Consider the following 26,046-nt stretch of genomic DNA (forward strand, 5'->3'; position numbering starts at 1 on the left):
CAAATCTAATGCGTTTCAGAAATCAAAGCAATTCAAGAGAATATTTAGCGGTTGAGAATTTGATATTGGGACAAGTTTACAAATAAATGTAAAGTGCTATAGCTTAACTAAACTTTTTGTCTGTAGGTTATTGAATGCTGTTTTATTTATTTACTACTTCAAACATTGATAATGAACGAAAACCTTGACTTTAAAAATTCATTCGAACAAATAAAAATATATTAGCGGAAACGATAGTACATAATATAAATGGTATGCATGTGATACATAGCACATACATATGTACATCCGTATTTATATACCTACGGTAATCATAATATGTCTAATGTTTTGCAGGAGACACTTTTTTCATATTTTCAATAAGCTCCTCTATCAGTTGCTATTTTTAAAACACTTAGCTAATTCCATTGATACGATTCAAAATACTTATGGTGTACGAATATGTATATGTAGATACAGATTCAAGTATTCACGAGATTATAGCTCAATAACATAACCTAGTACAGTTTTACTGTTTTCTGATAGTACTGCTAATTAATATTTTCATTGATATTTCTTAGAATCAATAAGTTTACTTGTAACATAACGTAATCTTAACCCTTAATAACAAAACTAAATAAAAAAAAAATAAAATTATACGGATTCTAATAGATGTTTGTAAGCAATGAAACCCGTATTTTCTAATTTTTAAGATTTATCAAATCAAAGTTCGTATTTAATATTATGTGTTCCCCATTAATTTAATCGTGTCCACTCAAAAATATGCACGAAACCTTAAACCAAAACTCTGTACCATAAGACAATTCGTAAAGAATACATGTTCTTGTCTTCACTAACTTCACCAATCTTGAAAATGAAATAACGTTTTAGGCGGAATTCCACGTGTTAAAAAAAAAATAATTAACATGTAATTGTATAAAACGCTTCGTACCAATGATGTAACAAAAAGTAAAAATTAATAAACTTAATTTTTCACCGTATTGCGTGGAAGGTCTTCGTAACATATGCTATATACATATGTTACATTATGCTCTAAAGGGTTAAAATACCTCTTGTAATATGTACAAGATGGGGCGTTCATAAATTATAGATTACCATTTTTCCATAACAGCGATATTTCATTTACATTATACTCGTATGTCATCACAATATCAAGAAACTATTCTTATTCCCATTCCAGAGTTCAATATTACGCTGTATAATAAATGAAAAGATATGCCAGAATTACATACATAACCAGAGTCAGAGTGCTTTTGACTAAATTCTCCTTTCTATCCATCATACTGCGTCCTTCATATGTTTTGAAGAAATTTTGGAAATTAGCTTCTGTACAATAAAACAAAAAAATAAATTCTTATATTGCTTAAGGGGTTAGGTTGGTCTCAGAGGCTGAAAACAAGGGTATTTTTACATTTTTTTTTAATATATACAATCATATATTTCATTTCAATAATTAATCATATCAAAAATACGTTTTTAAATAGTATAGTCTGAAATTTTTATTTAAAAATCCCCTAAATTCGGCCGTGTCCAAAAAAAGCGTTTGCCGTGGATAACATAACTCATTATTGGTTGATATAAAATTAATAGACCAAAAATATTTCGATAGAATGAATATGAAAGGAAAAAAGAAAATATTGTTATTTGAATTTTTGACAGATTTTAACCAAAAAACTCACTTTTTTAGTCAAATTTTCATCATATATTAGCTCGTAAGAGTTGTAATAAACATAAAAAATCCTTCGTTCATTAACTAGATAATATTATATCAAAGATGTGTGCAAAATTTGAACAAAATTCTTTCGTAACTTTTCGAGAAATCGAATCCACTCACTTAAAAAATTAGTTTTGAGATAAACGCGTTTAAAGTTTTACATTCAAATCGACGTGACCTGATGGTCGGAACACCCAAAGGATATATCTCCCAAAATTTTACTCAGATTGATTTTATATTTTTGAATGATATTTTAAACATATTGTACTATTTAATAAGATAAAAAAATTTGAAGCCCATTTAAGGGAGGTATCGACCAATCAATCCGTTGACTCATCTAATATCCTATATACATATGTATGTATGCTGTCCTAAATATACGTTACAAAGTTAATCAAAGGAACTGAAATTGTTATATTAAGTGCAGTGGTAGACTTTCCTTCATAAGCATACCTTTTTTACCTAAATTTGTAGAAAACAAGTAAGGAAGGGCTAAACATTTTATATTGTCGCAATTTATTTATTTAATGTTATTAAGATAACACACAATTTGACCACATATTCTGCATAAAATTCATTAGAAGAACGAAAATCAGTATTTATAGTATAAGGAAGCAGGTGAAATCCCTGGATCGTTTTCACTAATTTTCGTCACCTGCTATACTGTATCCTAGATTATACATTCACTTCATTTTGCTAAGATATCTCCCATACTAACCGATATATACGGTATAAAGGCCACAGGGACTTTGAAAATCCGTATATGAGGTATATGGGAGCTAGAGGAAGTATTAATCCGGTTTCGTCCATTTTCGGCACTGAGACACACCATTATAAGGATTGCGGGGATTTTTTGATGGACAATGCCGTATCTGTACAAAGCTCTGTTACGATATCCTCACTAGTGCTTAATTTATATATTGTAAAGTATCATAATAACTTCAAAATTGTGGCATAGGTAAAGTAGGCGTGGTAGCGAATGCATTTCGCCCATTTTCAAACTATCAATTGCGAAGATAATGTTACAAACCGAATTTCGTTGAAATTGGTAAGATATAGTTTTTGACCCAAGAGGTCGGCGCCACTCCCATTTCAAATTTAGTATACTAATTTGAGTCATCTTTACCATGGAATTTAAGGTTTCTGGTGTTTTTCCTTACTGAATTAAATAACTTTAAGTTATTTTAAGGTAACCTTTGTGTGGAAGGTAGGTGTGGTTATAATCAGATTTTCATGCTGCAAAATGAAATGTCCAAGGAAATTACTACAGAAAGTTTAGTTAATATATAATAGCTTTAGTAGTTTATGAAATATATACAAAAAAACTGAGTACTGGGTGGGGTCACGCCCACTTTCCCAAAAAAAAATGTATTCCAAATAAATCTCTCCTCAGTGTGAGCTTCTGTACCAAATTTTGCTTTCGTCACTTTATTTATTGCTTTGCAACATGTTGCGGGAGTATAGAACACTGAGAAAATTTAGAGAGGCAACCTTGCTATATATGTACACTAAAACATTTATTTCTTTTAAACTCCAATTGGGGAAGACTAAATAAGTTGTCTATATACTATATCTAATTTCTTCTTGAATACTTCTGTAATTATTTGGTTTACAGTGATCCCCGCTTAAGTGCCTTTCTCACTTAAGTACCTACATTTTGCCACATCGTCATTAAACTCTCGCAACAAAATTGCTATACTCTCTTAGTTTTGTTCACGTAACGATTATATGTAACACCCAAAATATATACATGTACCAAAGTGATCAGGGTGACGAGTGGAGTTCAAATCCGTCCGTCCGTCTGTGCAAGCTGTAACTTGAGTAAAAATTAAGATATCTTGATGAAACTTGGTACACGTGTTTCTTGGCACCATAGGAAGGTTGCTTTCGAAGATAGGCGAAGTAGATATGAAAGTAAAATTTGGTACAAGGCATCGCACTATGAAGGGGCATATTTAGATGTATATTTTTTTTTTGGGAAAGTGGGCGTGACCCTGCCTCCTACTAAGTTTTTTGTACATCTCTCGTTAACTACTTTAGCTAGAACAACGAAACTTTCTCGGGTCTTTTTTTAGGTACTACCTTATACAGTTCAAAAATGGAGAAAATCGGATAATAACCACGCCTACCTCCTATACAAAGGTTATGTTGAAAACTAATAAAAATGCTTTAATTCAGTAAGGAAAAACACCAGCAACCTTAAATTTCACTATAAAGATTGTACTGAAGGGCTATACGCAAATTGGTATACAAAATTTTAAATGGGCGCGCCTCCGCTCACTTATAGGTCGAAAACCATATCTCCGAAACTACGCTACTTTCAATGGGCTATATACCATATATATGACGAATATGTGGGTCAAATTGTGTATTATATTATTAAAATTAAATAAACAAATTGCGAGATTATAAATTATAGTTCGGTTACACCCGAACTTAGCTCGTCCTTACTTGTTTTTTCTCTAAATTTACACATATACTTACCCTTTCCATGGTGCTTAAGACTACATTTCTGTTGAGAATATTACAAATATTGGTACAATCCAGGAAAAGTATGTTCCGTTAAATGTAATCGCTTCGTTTTAGCAAATTTTTTCAATTAAGTTTTACTTTTAACCAATCTAACTCAGATAAGAAACTTGTGGAGTTGGATTGGCACACTTCCTATGAAACATAAATTGACTTACAAAAAGATAAAATAATTAATTTAGATTCACTTGTCAATACTCAAAGTAGAATAGCCAAGTATGAAGTTTCACACAAAAAGCTTTCGCTTGTTGTTGTTGTTGTCGCAGGGTAACAAATTGATATGTTGTTGTAAACCTTGATCTATTCCCGAGCAAATGAAGTCAGTTTGACTAGAATAGCTAGAGCTATGGCGGAGAAATACGCAAATTAACTGAAGACTCGCAGTAGTCAAAAGTATGAAAAACGTCCGATGTGTAAATAATTTTGACTACCTCTGTATGTATACAAAAATGTATGTATGTATATAATAAATCACAAAAACATATTAGTTATCCATCACTAGGTATATATATATATACATATGTATTTCAAGACTACTCAACATAAATAATGATTTGAAGCATAAAGCTACCCAATAATATAAATTCATAAATTGTTCTTTACAAAGTTACACAATTAATAATAAATACTTGTAGTGTGTACCTTTATATTTAGTAAAAAATGTTTTTGTAAGTATTTTGTAGAATTTAAGAATGCACTCTGTAAGTAGTGACTTTGCCATTATCATTGATTGTGGTCTGTGCGCCACGATGACTTGTCTTCTGGCCGTTAATGTCAGAGCTGCTTGAGAAGGAGCTAACCGAAACACCTTTGTAGCCACCCGGCGCCGATGGTCCACCAAAACGATTGGTTATATTCGGGACATCCTGAAGAAAAATCAAAGTAATTTTAAAATATAAAATTGTTCTTATTCAACTTTAAATTACCGGATTTGCTGGACTGATATTGGCAGTGTGATAAGATCCACCGGGTCCAATGGATGCGGCAGCGATAGCATGGTTGGGTGCATAACGGCTTGGTGAGCCATACCTGTTGCTACCGCCATAGTAGGAGGGACGGTTTGCATTTTGGTAGTAAGACTGTTGATGAGCGATTTGTTGCTGAATGCGTCTGAGGTAATGTAAATGTAAGCACGAATTAAAAATTATTACAAGTTTACAAGTAAAAACAGATTGTGTTACTATTTTAACGCTAAACTGTCGAAGGCAGCTTGATGAGTCAGTGAATGAGTCGAAGGTATTAGTGTACGATACTCACGCTATTGACTTATCAAACTGCGCTCTTAGTTTTGCAAATTATTATTATTTACTTATCGTCAGGCAAAAGAGAGGCATCAGCATTGGCCATAGCTTGGCCGGAAGAGTACACCGAAGCAATGGCACTAGGGAAATATATAGAGCAAAAAGCTTTCAATGGAGGGAAGTGTTAGTTAGCAAAGCATAGTTGTTAGAGACCAGAAACCATTTCAACTAAAGCCAGTCGTTATACATTCATGTATGCAGGTAGTTATTTATATTTTAACGGGTTAATTTCCGTGAAAGTAAAAAACGATGACTCACTGTTGTTGTGCGGCATGATTGGCCAGAATTTGAGCAGTCAACTGTTGATGGAATAGGTAGGGATCTATAAAACCGAAATCGGGTGCATAACCGTAATCGTAGTCATCATAACCACCGCCATAGCCTCCGGCGCTACCACCTGCTCCAGCATAGCTACCAGCGCTACTGCCTGCGTATCCGCTGGCATAACGCTTGCGATTGCGTGCTAATGGAATAGAAGATTTTAGTCTACTTTGAGGTCGGCTTTGCGATCTAATTTGTGTACCTCCTTCTGAGTTCATTACCAAAACTGCGACAATACAAACCAATAGAATCTTCCACATATCGAATGAGAGTTGTCTGCAACATAAAAAAAATTATTTTTTAAATCTAATTGTGCACAATATATGAAAGTAACATACTCGCAAAAATAGCGAAAACATAAACTACTTTTCCCAAGTGCAGTGAGGTAGTTTGAAAATAAACGACTTGAAATGTGATACAGTTTGTCAGTTTGGAAAACAAACACTATAGATTATTAAGATATCTCATCAGGAACTTCTTGAAATAGTAATAATAAACAGAAACTATTCGAGTTGGGCATTATTTTGCTCCTAACTTCCAAAAAAATAAAAACAATGGATTAACCTTTAACAACTATGTTATTTAGTACGGCATCGAAAGGATATTATTGGTGATTATAGTCGATAACATAACCTTTTTAGGGAATGATCATAAAATAGTATTTCATTGATTGGTAAAGACAAGCTGGTGTTCCTCTATCCTCCTTTCTCTCTACGTTGGATCAATGGTCGTCGAATGAACACAGTAGGCGTTGGAGCGACTGCGCGATCATTCTGGCCTAAGGTGGATCGCAGAAGATCCACTGAGCTCTTTGCTCTTAGTAACGTTCAGCTCGACAGGAGCCCGTACTGGCCACTGCCCGATGGGGTTACATGCCGTGAGGTTAAATATCCTGACGGATACAAATTGCCAAAGTTGCATAGAAGAGGTGATTGAGTATTAAAATATAATTATTTTTTTATTGTTTAAAAACTTAAGACTTAAATTATTAATTTTTCATATCACTTCAGTTCATCTAAACTGTACCATTCTTCTCCACATTGTTTCTAGATTCTTGCATTATTCGAATGGACGTTGACCTACATCCGAATTATATAAACCCAAAGGAGGTCGTTTGCCCCTTTTTAGTAATGACATATGTTGTTCTGTACCAGATTCAAATCTGTAGTTTTCATAGGCCTTCAGAGTGGTGGATGGCAGTGGTTGAACCCCAAACTAGTTTTTTAAAGAGAAAAATTCTCTTCAATGATTAAATGCTATCCAGTCTCTTGTAATTATGTTCCAAGCTTTTTGTATCTTTTAGAATCCAGTCTTCTGCCAATACTTATTATTGATCACATTGCTTGAAAATATCATAATACTCAGCTTTGTTGTTTAGTTTCTTTCTTATATAATTCTCCACCATATCAAGGACACGGTCGGCTAGGAGAAAACTACATATGTATGTCCCTTCACAGGAAAAAATAGTCTTAATGTGTGGTAGAGAGTCATTTAATAGGTAGAAAAGCAGTTTGTGTATAATACAACTGTTTTTATTCTGCCCACCACACTCATCGCAGAATAGTCTCAGATGGCGAATCCCAACATTTAGAGTCCATTCTCTTAAATAATTGTAAACTATAGACCCTACGTACTTTCCTTGGGTAAAAATATTCCGTTTTGAAACATACGCTTACATTTAAAACATTTTTAAATGGAAACTATCTCGTTCAGGTCATAATCCAAGACTGCATACATAGTTAAAAGAAAATAAAAATTTAAATGGTAGAAAATGTAAAGCATGATCGCTACTCTAAATCAGGCGAGTACTATTAGTTTGTACTGTTATTTTGCCGGAAAGAAGCATCCCTGCACCAAAGAGGGAAAAGCACCACCGCTGCGTATATGTCAGAAGAAATGTTAGTGCAAGGTTGCACCGGTACTGTTAGAGGATGTACTTTAGCTTGTGCGATACAATACTCTCTATCGTTTGGCGAATTAAAAACAGCTTATATTACTTATTATTTCCAACAAATAATATACAAATAATAAAAATATTAGTAATTTAAAATTTTTATACTTTTGCAACAAAGTTGCTAAAAGAGTATTATAGTTTTGTTCACATAACGGTTGTTTGTAACACCCAAAACTAAACAAGTTAGATATATACGAGTATAAATACCAAAGTGATCAGGGTGAAGAGTGGAGTTCAAATCTGTCTGTCCATCCCTCTGTTTAAGCTATAATAAAGATATCTTGATGAAACTTGGCACACTTGTTTCTTGGCACCATAGGAAGGTTGCTTTCGAAAATGGGCAAAATCGGACCACTGCCACGCCCACAAAATGGCGAAAACCGAAACACACATAAATTGCCATAACTAAGCCATAAACAAAGCTATGAAAATAAAATTTGGTACAAAGTATCGCACTATGGAGGGGCATTTTTGGGTGTAATTTTTTTGGAGAAGTGGGCGTGGCCCTGTCCCCTACTAACTTTTTTGTACATATCTCGTAAACTACTAAAGCTATATCAACAAAACTTTCAGAAGTCGTTTTTTTCAGGCATTTCCTTATACGGTCCAAAATTGGATTATAACCGCGCCCACATCCCATACAAAGGTTATGTTGAAAACTACTAAAAATGTCTTAATTCAGTAAGAGAAAACACTAGGAACCTAAAATTTCACTACAAAGAAGGTAATTTGGGCTCCACCCAAATTGGTATACAAAATTGTAAATGGGTGTGGCGTCGCCCACTTATGGGTCATAAACCATATCTCAGGAACTACTTGACCGATTTCAATGAAACTTGGTTTGTAATAGTTTCCTTAAATCCAAATGATATGTTGTAAAAATAGGCCAAATCGCTTCACAACCACGCCTACTTCCTATATAACAGAACTTTGAAGACGATCTAAACCGTTTACTTTACAATATACATATTAGGTAAGCAATAGTGAACATATCGGAACAGAACTTTGCATAAATACTGCATTTATAGTGTGGCAGCCCCTTTCGAAAAATCGCCGAAATCGGACCATCGGTTTTCAAGGCCCCATATATCGAACATGAGGACCTCGGTGCTTCTAACTTAATATTAGGGTTTCCAACTTTCAATGGACTTTATACCATATACATATATGAAGAATATGTGGGTCAAATTATGTATTATATTAATAAAATTAAATAAATAAATTGCGAGAGTATAAAATGTTCGGTCACAACCGAACTTAGGCCTTCCTTATTTGTTTTATTTTAATGTCGTTTAGTTTACCTCTTACACAATTACTTAATATGGCACGTTTTCAGTTGATGACTATTTACAAATGAACTTATTATTAGGTATGAACACAATTGTATTTATATCTATGTATGTATACTACATTTTTGGGTAGGAGTTATAAAGATATTATAATCCCCAAAAAAGTTCAGCTGGAAAGCATCCGGTGCATGAGATGGGAAAAAAATGTACATCCAACGTAGGATAAAGTACCAAGTGGACTACTACATCTCTTATCAGCTTGAAACATTGCACACATCACACTTACTAAATTGCAAGCCTTTTCAAGCCTGGGATTTTTTCTGCAATTCTATTTGAAGTTATCTTTCTTACAAATATATGGAGTCAGATTCAAGTATTAATTGCTTCTGAAAGGCAAAACAGTTTCAAGATAATTTATGTCGTGCAGAATTTGAATTCATCCAAAACCCACTTAATGACTACGTCAGCCAGAACGAATAATAAAAACATGATACTGAAAAATTAGGAAATTTTCAACTTTGAATTGAGCTAACAATCTAGTTTATGTACCCAGATCGTGTATAGTAGACAACTAAATATTTTATAATTTTTTATTTAAAATACCAAACATATCTTGAAAACAAATGAATGCTGATTTGGATGGAGTACAAATATATAGAGGGAAATAACATTGTGTGTGGCATTGTATAAGTACTGACTGAGGCCATTAAAAAACCCACATCATTAATCTCTCATTAATTAATTGCTCGTGAGATGTGCCACCTACTTCTGATCAGGTTTAGCTATTAAAAGTGCTACTTACTTATAATCACGTGTAATTAAAAAAAGATTACTGGTGAAAGGAAATGCTAAGTAAATTTGATTTGCACAAAGTCACACTATACAGATTATATAAGGTATAAGTAAAGAGAGATTGGTAATACTATTTTCGTATTTTCAGATTGAAAAAATAACAATAATGGCACTTCTCATCTACGTATATAATTTTATCTTTTCTAAGAGTTTTTCACATTAGACTAACGTGCATTAAGGTATTTATTAAATGGGCGTGACCAAAAATAAGGTTGTAAATATTTTGTTCTCAAAACATTGAGATGAAATAAGAATTTTGTCTACAAAAAAGATATCGGTATCGACGATATGTTTGCAGGGTCCATTAACTTCTGTTCTGAGAAAAGGAGAAGTTCCCTTGGAGCGAGGTCTGGAGAATACAGTGAATGCGTTCAAATTCCAATCTTTGAATTTCTGCCTTCGTTTTCATTGATTTGAACACTTTTCAAAGAGCTTTTTCATTCCTTAATTTTCATGGAAGTTCCGTTGGTCATCTGAAATATTTTTGTAGATTTTTTAGACGATCAGAGGATACGATACTTCCATGGTTATGCTATATTTAGCAAATATGGCTACAAGTTTTTTTTTGGTTTTGGTTACACTCGAAATGCTTCATCTCAGGAACATATTTAAAGATGTATATTTTTTAAGAATGGCTTTCAATACAAAATATAAAAAATTATAGTCATACCCTCTCATAGAAACGATACGAACTTTTCATCCTGAATAAGACTAAGATTTATAAGATTTTTTTCAGTGTAAAATCTACAACTAACAGAGAAAAAAAACATTAATTCGCCGGTGATAATTCATGGTAGCAAAGTCAAAATATTGTTTAAGAAGTGCACATACATAGATACAAAATGAACAATAGACAAAATATTTTTTATTAAAAACACAAGACTGAATATAAATTATGTAAAAAATAGTTGGAAAAAAACGTAAGTAGAATTCTCGTAGACCGCGCGTGGAGATAAAATGGAAAAACCAAGCCACAACTACAAACTACTCGAAAAGTAATTAAATTAAACTCTAATTCCGCTAAATTGTTCACCGCTGAAGGCAGAAGTGCTGTCTGTATGCTGCTTCCTTAACCGGTTCGAAATGACGTGCTAATATTGCTGTTTACACAACAAAAACGAATGTTTTGCTTAAGTGCTTTCAATACACGTATCTATAAACATATTTATACAGAATATATATACATATGGTTATGTATCTAGAAATTGGGACAGTCTAAATCAAAATGCATACAAAAAATGCGCGAGTTTTTTTAAAACAAAGGAAGATCACAAACGCCGAATATCAGATGATATTTTACTCTTATTCTATATTTAAGAGTACCGAACAGTTTGATAGTTTCGTAAATAAGATTCGAACTACCTACATATAAAATTATGTGAATTATCATGAACTTAATTATCATTTTGCTTATGATGTTAAGATGAGCTGTAGGGTGGTAATAAGATCATCATCATTATAATGCCCAGTCAATGTAGTCTCCAAAAATAATATAATCCACACTTGAATGTTGGACCTCGCCTACTGACGAAAGATTGTCATTAGTAATTAATGGTTTCTCCAGTGGTTGGACCATTGTACTAAGTCTTTCTCTCTGCTTTAATGTATGTAAATATGTATTTCGACGAGAACTTGTCTTAGTTCTGTCAGGGTTCTTTTTGAAGATATACACACTCGATGGACAAATGGAATAATTTAAAACACATTCAAAACACTAACTGGATTTTGATACCCTCTGAAAAATTTGATACTGTTTACATGGAATGAGAGCCTCACCGCAACATAAATGATAATGAAAGATAAAAATATAATCTGTTGTAATTCACCACATATCAACTGTATAAAGGACATCTCGTTACATTGAAATTTAATAATATACCTCGTTGAATGGGTCTGTTGGTAAATGTTGTTCAATACTAAATGTTTTAGAGGTTTTTTAGACATAGACTATTGATAAACTCGTTTAAATCTAAATATAAATCCATCCATTAGCAGTTTTCGATCACATGAGGATTTGGAGAATGAAAAGACTGACTTTCAATTTCGACTTGAGAAAATGGAGAATTTACTATTTGAAGTTCATTACAGTAGTTTTCCGAAATAACGAATATTCGTTTTAACGAAAACCGCTTATAACGAACAAGCAAATTTGTTACATTGAGTACCGTAAATAACGAACATCGAGAATTTGTAAGTACTCAGTTTAACGAACAACATGAAGAAGACATATGAAGAAAGAGGAAAAAATCAAATCAAAAATCGAACCAGAATTAAAAATAATACTGGAAAAAATTCATAAAAATGTTGAATTTTATATAAAAGCTTAAAATTATTGATCAGAAATCCAAATAGAAGTATAAGTTTCAGAATTGATCCATTTTGGAAGAATTTATTGGATTTGAATTGTTTTGTTATGGTTTTTCATTTCTTAACAAATAATTATTAAAACAATTTATTAAAATGCAATTTACGGATATATAACTCATTTTTATTGATAAAAATACCTCTAAGTGAGTACTCGAATTAACGAAAAATTCGATATAGCGAACAGGCCTGACAATTAATGTGTTGGTTATTTCGGAAAACTACTGTATTTCAATTCGCTGAAGTGGTCGCTGAAGTGGTTATGTCGGTTTCAAAATTTCAAAATTTCAAAAATGTGTTTTTAAAACAGTATCCAAAAATATCAAATCAATCCGAGTAAAAATTTCAGACATAAACCCTTTGGAAGTACCGCCCATCAAGCCACATAAGTTTCAATCTAAAAATTTAAACATGTTTATCTCAAAACTAAAAAAAACAGAGTTTTCGGAATTTGTAAATAAAAATTTCATAAAATACCGTATAAATACGTAACTTTTATACGCTGAATGTTTAATGGAAAGATATGATTGTATAAATAAAACAAGTAAGGAAGGGCTAAGTTCGGGTGTAACCGAACATTTTATACTCTCGCAATTTATTGATGTAATTTTATAAAGATAACACAAGTCCACCCATATATTTGGTATAAAGTTCAATAGAATAACGAAAATCATCATAAATAGTATATGGGGACTGAGGTAATTCCTAAACCGATTTCACTCGTTTTCACCACCAAGATACAATGTATCGAAGACTATACGCTCACTTAATTTAATATTACTTATAATTAGGTATATGGGATCTGGGGGAAGTTATGACCCGATTTTTACCATTTCAGGTACAGAGAGAAACTGTTATAAGAAAAACTTCAGAGGGAATGAATTACATTAAAATATCTGAGGGATTTACCTATATTTTCGGAGAAAAATTACCCTTAGGTACTGAGTTCTTCATGTTCGATATCAGGGGCCTTGAAAAGTCATGGTCCGATTTTGACAATTTTTCCACAAGTGTTATATACCGAATTTCATTGAAATCGGTCGAATAGTTCTTGAGATATGGTTTTTGACCCATAAGTGGGCGACGCCACGCCCTTTTTCCATTTTGTAAAAAAATCTCAGTGCAACTTCCTTCTGCCATTTTTTATGTAAAATTTGGTGTTTCTGACGTTTTTCGTTAGTGAGTTAACCCACTTTTAGTAATTTTCAACCTAACCTTTGTATGGGAGGTGGGTGTGGTTATTATCCGATTTCTTTCATTTTTGGACTGTATAAGGAAATGGCTAAAAGAAACGACTGCAGAAAGTTTGGTTTATATTGCTTTATTGGTTTACGAGTTATATACAAAAAACCTATTTGGGGGCGGGTTCACGCCCACTTTTCCAAAAAGATTACATCCAAATGTGCCCCTCCCTAATGGGATCCTATGTTCTAAATTTCATTTTCATAACTTTTATGGCTTAGTTATGACACTGTATAGGTTTTCGGTTTCCACCATTTTGTAGGTGTGGCAGTGGACCGATTTTGCCCATTTTCGAAAGCAACCTCGTCAGGGTGCCGAGGAACATGTGTTCCAAGTTTCATTAAGATATCTTAATTTTTACTCAAGTTATCGCTTGCACGGACAGACGGACAGACGCACAGACGGACGGACGGACATCCTGATCATTTATATATATATAACCCCATATCTAACTCTTATATTTCTTGGTGACACAAACAACCGTTATGTGAACAAAACTATGATACTCTGTGCAACAGGTTGCGAGAGTATAAAAATGTAAAAATACCATTGTTTTCAACCACTGAAACTCATCTAACCCCTCAATTGTTTAATCGCATTGAGTATACATGCTTCGAATCAGAATCCACGAGTACGTTGGCGCCTTTCGAAACAATTTTAATTTACAATTTAATGCTAAAGCTTCATTCCAGTTATTTTGTTATAACATTATCAATTTTATATAATTCTTCGAAAATAGAGCTTTCACATGCAACTATATTGTATAATATTCGCAGAATGAAAACATTTTGAATGTCAGCAGAAATGATTACAACCTAAAAATCTAATTGTAAACGTGCTTATATATATAACACAAACATACATATATGTACATATATAAATATTCTTACATATGTAAGTTTGCATATAGATTTTTCTATGTCTGCTAATAATAATATTTTATAAATTGCGCTGAACTGACAACTTTTTTGCTGCCCATGTTTTCGAATAAATTGTACTAGTTGATTATTTTACGTTAGAAATATGTTCATTACATATGTACATATGTATATAGGTATTACAAGTAGTGTGCAAATCACGATCGCATAGTATAAATTAATCTCAGGCGTTACGTCCGCAGACTTACAGCACGTTTCCGATGTGTACAATATAATAATAAAATAGCCAATAAAAACAAAAATCTATTATAAATATGTAGAAATCTTTCTTACTTACGTCGTCAATGCCGCGGCTTACAAGGGAACCTAGTCAAGGGTATGCCCGTTCAACTCGCTTTCCGCTGGCTGATCACACCGCTGCTGGTTCAAGTTCAAAGCCGAAAAAAATTACCTATCGCATGCGAAAACGCCGAAAAAACAAAATTGTCTGCTTAAGCGAACAGGAAGCCTCTTTGCATACACAAAATTGATTGTTTCGTTTGCGGAGAATGCTGCAAATCGACTGAAGCAACGCAAAGCAATGGAATAAAACTGACAGAGAAGCGCCGCCGCTGAAAATGACGTATCGCAAAATCAGAAGATCTCAGCAAATCTCTACTAACCTCACATTAAGGCCAGGCGTGTAGTGAAGCGGTGAACCAGTTGGCGATTATAAACAAAAATATATATATACATATTAGCATATGTATATATTAATTGTGTTTGCGTATTAATTTCAATTTCGAATAGTAAAATAACGTAGATAGTTTAGAAAGTATAATTTTTAAATAAAAAAGTGTGTTTATGATGTGATATAATAATGAAATATACCTTTCCTTCCTTAAACCAAAACTCTTATGCGTTGAAGTTTTAACAAAATTCAAATCGATATTCATGAAATTTGTACAAATTTATGATAGATGCTTTGCTTGCTGCTCTGGTGGACTCCAGCCTTAAACTTTTGAGCGCAAGATTTGCTAAGTGACAACATATTTACATATTTACTATATGTAGCTGCGTATGAACATAGTTCACGCTCGCACAGTGTCTCGATTTTTATGGAAAATTATTTAATTAATTCTCGATTAGAAAATTCTGCACACTAAAATTCTCACAATTTATGTACATATGTAAATTTATTATGAACACACAATTTGACCCATATTATCGGCATAAAGCCCACTAGAATAACGAAAATAAGTATATGTATATAGTATATGGGGACTGAGGTAATGCATGAACCGTTTTCAACTATTTTTACACCAAGGTACACTATATTCAAGACTACGCGCTTTCAGATTTAGAAAGCAGAAGTGCATGTTATTTAAATAATTATTCTTAAAATGTGAAGAGTGAAATTGTATACTAATCCCATCTATCGCCGATCGCCGATCACTGGTCAACACAAAATTTGACCATACCTTTAAAGCAGTAATTTTCCATTGCTTAGGTCTTAATTAGACGAAAAAAAATATATGCCATGAAAAAGTTTGCTTTTTATTTAGGACACCGTTTAACGATATTTTGTCATCGATTGGATAAGTCTTATAGAGAAGCCAATAGAACGCACTATCGTGTAATTCAAACAGATAGGCAGCACGTATGGTGCAAGCCTGCGCTAAAATGTCCTCTAAATCATTATCACCCATTTTCATAGGTGGAGCAATACTTAAATCTGCACAACAATATTTTTTTTATCCCTTTGTTTCGAACTGCTTCTATGCCTTACGTTTTATTTAATAAATTTAAATGTATTGCAAAGTAAAAACAACAAAAACATATATTTGTATTGTCATTTTTTTCTAAAATTTGTCCTTTGAGTCGTTTTTACCATTGTGAATAGTCTACATAAGTAAAGGCAATAGAATTTTTAATGAGGTATCCGCATAGTCTCCTGCACGAATTCAACTAGATAACTTTGTTGTTGCATTCACTTATAAAGTTTTTGACAGGCAAGCAGCGCCCAATGATAGCGAGCAGCGAAGTGACCAATCGATTACAGCTATATTAAATTCCATTAGATTGTTGTTCAAAAACGGACTATAATCGTTCGGGCCTTCAGATATGGAATATGAACATAATTTCGTCTAATAATAGATCTTAGGTTAGGTAAGGTTAGTAGGAAGATCTCTGCATATGCTAAAGATCCCATTAGGATAGTTTTGAGCGCTGTCCTTTGCGATACCAATAAACTCCTAATGGGTAAAAAGACCTTTTTGATTCTGCAAAACTCTTGGAATCTGTTACAAACTTATTTATACGGCTAATATCAATTCTAGCCAATTCGATGGGTTCGCTGAAGGTGATCCTTTCAAGCTGTTTCAACCTCTGCCTGGCTAAAGATGGTCATTGGAGTAGGAGCACACCTATGATCAAGCCGATATGGACCTTGCTGAGAGAAAGTAGTTCGAAGGACCTTGTACGATCCACTGTTGGCAAAAAGGACCACGCAGCACTCTTGCGCAAGTGGATCATGGACTGCCAATTCGCTCCTATTTCGACGTCAGTGTTGTTAGTGCACCCTCTCTTGCAAGCTTGTCTGCTTTACGGCTATTCCGCGGTGTACGGGTACCCACACGAATCGGATAGCAAAATAGCTAGAAGCTATTAAGGATGTTAGACACTCTTTAACTAGACTAGAGTGTACTGAGTGAAAATTAAGATATCTTGATGAAACTTGGAACACGTATTCCTTGGCACCATAGGAAAGTTGCTTTCGAAAATGAGCAAAATCGGACCACTGCCACGCCCACAAAATGGCGAAAACCGAAAACACATAAAGTGCCATAACTAAGCCATAAATAAAGCTATGGAAATAAAATTTGGTAAGAAGGATCGCACTACGAAGGGGCATATTTGGATGTAACTTTTTTGGGGAAGTGGGCGTGGCCCCACCCCCTACTAAGTTTTTTATACATATCTCGCAAACCAATAGAGCTATATAAACCAAACTTTCTGCAGTCGTTTTTTTAGCCACTTCCTAATACAGTCCAAAAATGAAAGAAATCGGATTATAACCACGCCCACCTCCCATACAAAAGTTAGGTTGAAAATTACTAAAAGTGGGTTAACTCACTAACGAAAAACGTCAGAAACACTAAATTTCACAGAAATAATAGCAAAATGGAAAATGGGCGTGGCATCGCCCACTTATGGGTCAAAAACCATATCTCAGGAACTACTCGACCGATTTCAATGAAACTTGGTATGTAATAGTTTCCTTACATCCCAATGATATGTTGTGAAAATAGGCCAAATCGCTTCACAACCACGCCTACTTCCTATATACCAGAACTTTGAAGACAATCTGAATCGTTTACTTTACAATATATAAAGTAAGTACTAGTGAAGATATCGGTGCAGAACTTTGCACAAATGTTACTATGTTAATAGTGTGGCAGTCCCATTCTAAAAATCGCCGAAATCGGACCATGGGTTTTTAAGGCCACATATATCGAACACGAGGACCTCGGTGCTTCTAACCTAATATTATGGTTTCCCACTTTCTATGGACTTTATACCATATATATGAAGAATATGTGGGTCAAATTGTGTATTATATAATATAAATAAAGTTAAATAAATAAATTGCGAGAGTATAAAATGTTCGGTTACACCCGAACTTAGCCCTTCGTTACTTGTTTTATATTATATTCAAGCACGCTGTAGGGAATCCCCGTTCATTAGAAACAAGTATACAAATCAAAGCGAGCGCTCCATTGTCTTCTTGGAATAATTTTGCTAACTATTAGACAAACAAATTTTGAAGTAAGTAAGCAAGAACGATATGAACAATAGCTTACTAATTGCTGACGTCATGTTATAGCACAAAATAATCCATGCTTTGGAATACATGCTTTCGAATCGGTAAATGAAAGTGCTTCACTCTAGTGAGCATCTACATAATATCTTGTATATAACTATATGTCTTGTATATAATTTGACTTAATAACTTTAAAAATAGCGAGAGAAGAAAAGGTGTATCGAAGCAGCCAATAATGTTATGTACTGTCTTAAATTGAATTTGTGTAATATTTGTTCACTTAATTTCCTGTGTTGTCGCACTGTCACTGAATAACATTAAATTTTCGTAGTAAACAAATAGCCAGTCTAAGCTTCTCTGAATGCAAAATCATTGAATTTAAATTTTGAATATTCTCAGATTGATGAAATCATAATAATACGTACATATAAATATAATATATACGTGTATATACTATAGGTGTCTATATATGAGTGTTTGCGAGATTTTTTAATTACAAACGCTGGCATTCAAAAGAATTCGTTTATTTACTTACAATAAATGCAATAAAATTTAATTATTTTTGCGAAAAGCGGCGATTATTTGCTTGACGAAGTAAAATATTGATTACTTTCAATTAAGCAAAAAAAGGTATTATTTTTATTAGAAATTGTAAAAAAAAACTAAAAATATTTAATAGAAAAAATTAAAAAATAATACAAAACAGGATTCGTAAAACAAATTGCGTCGCATTTTTAATATGAACTTGTAATAATTCACGAAAAGCAATCTGGTCGTCATATATTTGCACATATTGTGTCTTCATATAAAGTCGGTGCAAATTTGTTGTAATTTCACTTGCCAACTTTGCACATTTGAAACAAAAATACCAAAACATAGTAGCTTATTTTACCGGTTATCAATTAACAGCTCCCTATGTCACTTGTTCGATTATTTATTATTATAATTATTTTACAAATTTTGCACTCACTTTTTCACTCTCTCTCTCTCTCTTTATTTTAGCTGCTCTGTTTGCTTTTCACTCTTTCGCTAGTTATTGAAACTCCAACTGATTGTTGATTAACTTCTTTTCAGCACAACACTTAAATGGGAGACGTCTTCTTTGCGCAACAACTTTTTCACGATTGATTCCAACAGGTATTCGGACTGCTGCTTATAAACCCGGCAAATGTTATGGTCACTGTCAATGGTAAAGATCTTAACCCGTTGATAGACTTTGGTGCCAGTAGGTGATGGAGTAACACCTCGATCGATCAGAAATAGAATTCCCTCTCTCTCACAGTGGGTGAATTGCATGTGCATGTATGTGTTTGAAGATGAGTAAAAAGCAAAAACAAAAATCAAAACAAATAACAAAAATCGCTTTATACACATCACCTGAAACCAATAATTAATCGTTAATCTGTCGCTGACTCCCCACAGACTCGTGGATACAGCGGCTGTGAGGTTTTAGAAACCTCTTCTTTTGCATGTGTGTGTATGTAGTTAAGAATTGTTTGACTAATGAAAACCTTTTACTTTTTCGTTTGATCTGTTAAATTGTATTGTTGTAATGTTATACAAAATAATTTCTTAGTTTTTGTTATTGTTTTGCCCAAATGAAGTCGTGCCTTGCATATTGTATTTGTTCCAAGTTCTCAATTTTGCATTTTCGCTTGCACTTGGAAGCAGGGGATATATGTAAATTCAATGAACGACTTAATTAATATATGTTAGAAAAAGTGAGGTCCAGCGATTTTGTGATCCGATTTTTTAGTCGAATGCTAAGTACTTCTTCGAGAAGCTGTTCCATCCCTGGTTGCCTGGATAATAAGCCTAGATTTGGTTTATTTTATAATTCCTCAAGCTAGAAAATTCCATGGATTTTTCTTTCTGCTATCCAAATGCCTTTGAAAAAAGAAATTTCAAAACACCTAATATATTTTCCCTAATTATCGAAACTCGAACTGACTACAATGAAGTCTCCACCAATAGACAAAACATACACTCTGGCATATTTCGACAACTATATCAATAATTTGAAAGGTTTAGAATTCTGCAGAACAGAAAGTATTTAATGTCAATAGTTTTCCTTAATATTATTCCTGAAAACTACTGTTAACTAAAATTAAGTATAGGCAGTTTGTCGCTTAAGTCTTTTGTTTTCACCTACTAACTACTACTCAATATATTCCATAGTTTTAGAAATATTAAATTACGATATGTTTGTTAGATAAAATTATGTTATTATTTTTAATTTGCAATAAAAAATTAAATTGAAATATATAAATTTAAAATTTTTTGTATATAGATGAGAAATTGTTTGTGCACAATATTGGAGTGCAATAAAGTATTTATTCTTAATAAATCTACAATGGTTTGCGATATCATAAAATTTTAATACATAATGAAAAACGAAACTTGCATAAAGCTGCAGTTAAGATAAATATATATAATTCTGAAATTATTTAACACTAAAATTACTGATATTTCCAGTAATTTATGTAAATTTTGGCTTAACTTTGGGTCAACGGAAACACAAAGAGAGATGTGTAGCAGCGCTCGCTTTATATAGTCTAATTATACTAGTATAACCATAATATGGCTTACGCCTTCCTCCTGTAATATTTAATGGTCCCATTATTATAGTAAATTATAGAATATATTCTTCAGCGTAACTTATAAGTGTTATATTATTCAAATGTTGTTGGAATTAGAACAATTTTGCTTTTGAATACTCTAACGATTATGTTCGTTTCAATTAAACACCTTAAAATTCGATTCAGATTATTCAGCATTGGTATCATTCGAAGTAGCTCTGATGGTAAAGTGAAAAATCTAGGCTATCATTTGCGAACACAAAAATATTTTAGCGGTTGACTAACTGGTGCGACGATTACTGTTATACTCAGAAAAGGTCGGTATTTAGAAGGGATCTGGACACTATGAAAGTCATGAAGCCAATTTCTAGTAATACCTCATACCTTGAGTGGTGGAAGTTGTTTGGAAGAAGACAAATTAAATACATTCCAGTGCTTCCCTGTTGAATGTGGCTCACAAACAAAATGCAATTTTGTTAAGGTTAATAAATAAATTTTCTTAGTCAATGTTTATTAAAGCGGACGATCTTGATCGCGTCCCAGTTTCTTCAAAAGTATATTTTGGTGAAGAACTAACTTTCGGTAGTTCTGTAGATAACTTACTTTCTTAGATTAGACTGGAGATGTATTAGAAAGGAAGCTACATATATTGACATACTAGTTTTATAAATTATTATTTAATAAACAAATTAATTTCAGAACATTACAAAAACTATAAATAATAAAAAAAATAAATAAATATAAAATAAAAGATTATTTTTTCGTCTAACATTTCGATATGCAAGTCATTAAGTATTCATTAAAAATACCCAAAATATCTTCAACATATATTATAATTTGCAAAATATCAGCTTCACACACTTTATATAGCCCAATACCTGTTTTTTTGGGAAAAAGCAAAGCAACTTTGATACAAACACAAACAGAAAAATATTAACTAATTACATAAAATCTTAAAAAAAGCATTCCTTTTTTTATTTTAATTTTAACCTCTCTTAAGTCAATCGGAGAATATAGTAAAATTATACAGGTTCTAATAGAAGAAATGAGAGACGCATATTCATATTTCCAATATTTCCAAGATACTCGACTGTTTTGGAAACTCCATTCCTTATACGCTTCAGGCTGCTTAGTTTTTGAAGTCACATATTCTACTTCGAGACATTAAGTGAAACGGCTAGTGTTGCATAGTACAAATATTCGAATCCATATCTTCGTTGGGGAAATTGGGCCTCCACAAAAACTCAACTATCGTTGAAGTTTACTAGTAGTGGTTTACTGATTTAGCGATATGTCAGTGTAAAAGTCTAGATTTACATTATTCTTAATCTCAATATTTCATGTCTATTACATGGTGCTTTAAAGGGTTAAGTTTTTCGGTTTTATTTATTTTGTTTGCAAAGTTTATTGCTACAAATTTAAATATGTAATATTCATTTTGAGCGCCAAGTAAAAAGAGAAATCTAAATCGTCGCTTAATTATGGAAATAAAACAGAAATAAATAGACAGGCGGCAAATACAAACCAAAAAAACACTTAAAAAAGAAATTAGAAAAGCAAAACAGAAAACAAAATATAGATACAAAAATAACTACGAAAAAGAGCATCGATGATGACAACAAATTAACAAATTAGATTCACAACGAACAGAGTTACAATCAAATTTTATGGTTGGGAATCACCCAGCTCAAGTCATGAGCACTCGATGACTTGGTAAATAAATATACACTATAAGCAGATGTTTAACACATTGTTAACCCAAACATAGAAACTTAAAAAACCACTCAAAGAGATTTTGTCAGTTCTTAAAGTCAAGGACTGTTGATATTTCAGTATTGACATTTTATATATTTACGGGTGGTTACAGCTATTTATTTATCGAAATTGCCGAAGAATTTAACTCAAGATTTTCAAAATTCCCATAATATTCTTCGATGTAGTCACCAAAATATACCCTATGAAAATTTCATCTTCCAAGCCGACAAAACTCTGATCCAGATATGCCAAGTCATACATACATATGTAAGAAATATTATGGGAAATTTGTCTTCACAGAGTAATTAACCGATTTTGGTTAAGTCACAATAGCACACGCTAGCTGTTTTTGTGTTTTCCAAGATGCCGCTAAACGAAATCTTCGAAATACTAAGTAAATCTAAACCCTTCTCATTTGATCTTTCCTATCTACATTTGCCAACGCAGAATCACTCTTGGCAACAGGTGCTACTTTGGACTGAGTAGGCAATTGAAAAGTAAAGTCGTCTCTCGGCGAACCAAAATCAAACTCTACAAGTCGCTTATCATTCCCGTCCTGCTTTAGACGACACTAGGAGTTTTCGAGAGGAAAATTATGGTCCTCAGAACATTGGCAACGGCGAATACCGCAGACGATGGAACGATGAGCTGTACGAGTTATACGATCACATTGACATAGTCCAACGAATAAAAAGACAGCGGCTACGCTGGCTAGGTCAAGTTGTCCGAATGGACGAAAACACCCCAGCTCTGAAAGTGTTTGATGCAGTACCCACCGGAAGAAGCCGAGAAAGGGGAAGGCCTCCACTCCATTGGAGGGACCAGGTGGAGAGCGACCTGGTTACACTTGGAATCTCCAACTGGCGCCGAACTGCGAAGGAAAGAAAGACGTGGCGAGCTCTCATCGATTCGGCTATAACCGTCTAAACGGTTCAACGCCAATTACATACATACATACATCTACATTTTCCTTGCTTTTAACCAATTTTTACCACATGAAATGTATTTAGAGCGGAAGTATTTATTTCCATTCGGTCAACGAGGCAAAATCATTCGCTTTTTTGATTTTGAATTGAATTTTTAGTATAATCTTTCTATTAGATCCCTCAAAGTCGGCTCCAGGAATGATGGATTATATATTAGTTAAGAGTTTTGTTTGTCGAAAAAAGATTTTACTGCTCCGTAACCAACTTAATCAAAAGTGTCAGAAGCTATTATATTGTCAATTTTAAGACAGACTGTATTTGTTCTTGGCAAGGTTCAGCTCGCCGTGATTATGGGAGTCCTTACTGGACATCGCCCGATGTGGCTAAATGCTGTGAGACTAAATATCCTGACAGATGCAAATTGCCAAAGTTGTACAAATTCTTGAAATGTTCCAAGTGCTTAGTCGTCACTTGACTGCCTCGGGAACTCATATTGAGGAGTTTGGGGCATCATAGAGGACTGGCTCTAACTGTCCAGGTGGGATCTCCTGTTACACAGGGATCAGCCCTTTAACCTAACGTACTTTTTTATTCAATTTAGACATCGGTCATTGCTATATGTCCATTCTAAAATTTGTTTAACAAATGAACAAGAATTCAAGCCTGTAAACATTCTATTCCATATTTCATTCCTCACTTTATTTCTTTTGTTTGTTCATTTATAATTACAAGCCACATCTGTCTGCTGCGCCATTTCAGGTTTATCATGTATTTAACTTTTGATATTGAGCCTAACAACACTTTTAATTATTTCATACTGCGCGCCGATAAATATTGGTTTTAATGTATTGTTAAATCATTTACATTTTGCTTAATTACTTTTGATTATTTTTTGTTTTATCATTCAATTTACCAAAATACAAGTTAATAAAACGTTACAAACGTTTAAGCATTTTTCCAAATTATGAATGAAATCCTAGTTAAAGAGATTTATAAAATCTGATTTTATTCGATGTTTTAATTTAAATTTTGCTTTAATTTTTTGTGGTTCGCCTCTGTTGCTATGTTAAAAATCGTCACATAATCACTTAATTTATTTTCTGTTAATATTTTTAGTTTTGTAACGGGCAAGCATTTTCATGCTTATCCCTCCGTTCCATGGATTTTAATTTCATAGTCAAACTGATATGATCGTTCTCGAAGTTAAATTTGTCTTTACTAAAGAAAGCTAATATGGGAGTAATTGGGTGTGTAGACATGCTTCTGGGTATGTAGTTACAGTTGCAGGGCTAAACTCAATTCCGACTTTTAAGTTCAACGTTGCGGTTGCGAGTGGGTCTCGGTCTTGGAGCTATATAAATCTGCGCAAACTCTACACTGCACGCCTAACGAGGTGATGCGCCGGGTTTGGGATCCATCACATAGAAACCAATACCAATGAAAAGAGAATTCTGAATTTGTGGAGGGAACAATTCTCCAAAATGCTAAATGGCAGTGAAAGTGAGACACCAGAAGATGGCCCGATGAACCCGATACCTCAATCGATGATGATGGAATATATGTTCCATTGCCCGACTATGAAGAAGTCCAAATAAGAACAATAAAGAGGCGGGGACCGATAGATTGGCAGTCGAGCGACGGCAAATAATTGACACGGTGCATGCATCAGCTTCTTTGCAGAATATGGCCGGACGAAAGCATGCCCGACGATTGGAACATAAATGTACTCTGCCCAATTCACAAAAAGGAGGGTCCCACAATTTTCACCAATTACCGTGGAGCCTTCTCAAAGTCTAAAGCCCACACTCAACAAATTGATTGGACCTTATCAGTGCGGCTTTAGTTCTGGAAAAGGTACATTTGACCAGATATTCATCATGCGCAAAATATTGAAATTGGCATCACCACGATCCTTATGCTTCTGTGTAATCTAACAGTAAGAATTACTCCGTCAGGATCGGGAAGGAATTCTCCGAGTTGTCCATATATTGTCGCGAAAAATAATACGAGGTGCAGAGCTAAATATAGAAGGAACAATATTCTATAAGAGTTTACAGCTGCTGGCTTACGCATTATCATCACTCTTTGAAAGTGTTCGATGCAGTAAAGGAAGCAGAGGAGGAACAGGAAGACCTTTACTCTGGAAAACTCTGTTTTATCGTCAATAATCGCGTAAGCTGTGCCTACGCCAATAAAGAAGAAGAAAGAAAGTCCATAAAAGTTATTAAAAGGGAATGGGGAATACTTTTAGCATCAGGCAACATTTTTGATTGACCGATATTTCCGGTACGAAGTCAGTCATTCCCGGATATCTGGGGCTGCGAAAAAAGATAGTCCGATTTTGATCTCTTGAACTAAATTTGTAGCATAGTTATGCACATTATAGCTTTTCGCATAACGGCACTTTGTCGTGACAATCATTTTCCAATTTAAAAACTTCCCAACATTTTCCGCATTTATCATATTGAGTGAGAGTATCCAGTGTTCCAAACGAAACTACCTAAGCCTTATTTGTTGCAAAATAACTGGATAAAAATACT

General features: G+C 33.6%; 1 protein-coding gene across 4 annotated transcripts; it reads right to left on the minus strand.

The window, feature by feature from the left end:
* Positions 1 to 4,731: 4,731 nt before the first annotated feature.
* On the minus strand, positions 4,732 to 19,383 carry LOC105218765 (uncharacterized). 4 transcript variants are annotated; one of them, XM_054227129.1, is made up of 6 exons: positions 19,217 to 19,383; positions 6,068 to 6,141; positions 5,803 to 6,007; positions 5,553 to 5,624; positions 5,170 to 5,353; positions 4,732 to 5,109 (listed from the first exon to the last, which is right to left on the minus strand). In XM_054227129.1, the coding sequence occupies exons 2-6, from the start codon at positions 6,123 to 6,125 to the stop codon at positions 4,930 to 4,932; spliced, it is 699 nt and encodes a 232-aa protein (XP_054083104.1). In that variant the 5' UTR covers positions 6,126 to 6,141; positions 19,217 to 19,383; the 3' UTR covers positions 4,732 to 4,929. The 4 variants fall into 4 exon arrangements, with proteins under 4 accessions (XP_054083104.1, XP_054083105.1, XP_054083106.1 ...); XM_054227130.1 differs by lacking the exon at positions 19,217 to 19,383 and adding an exon at positions 14,782 to 15,031; XM_054227131.1 differs by lacking the exon at positions 19,217 to 19,383 and adding an exon at positions 14,778 to 15,027.
* Between the last annotated feature and the right edge of the window lie 6,663 nt (positions 19,384 to 26,046).

Source organism: Zeugodacus cucurbitae, chromosome 3 (genome assembly GCF_028554725.1).
Source record: "Zeugodacus cucurbitae isolate PBARC_wt_2022May chromosome 3, idZeuCucr1.2, whole genome shotgun sequence".
In the NCBI taxonomy this organism is placed as follows: Eukaryota; Metazoa; Arthropoda; class Insecta; order Diptera; family Tephritidae; genus Zeugodacus; species Zeugodacus cucurbitae.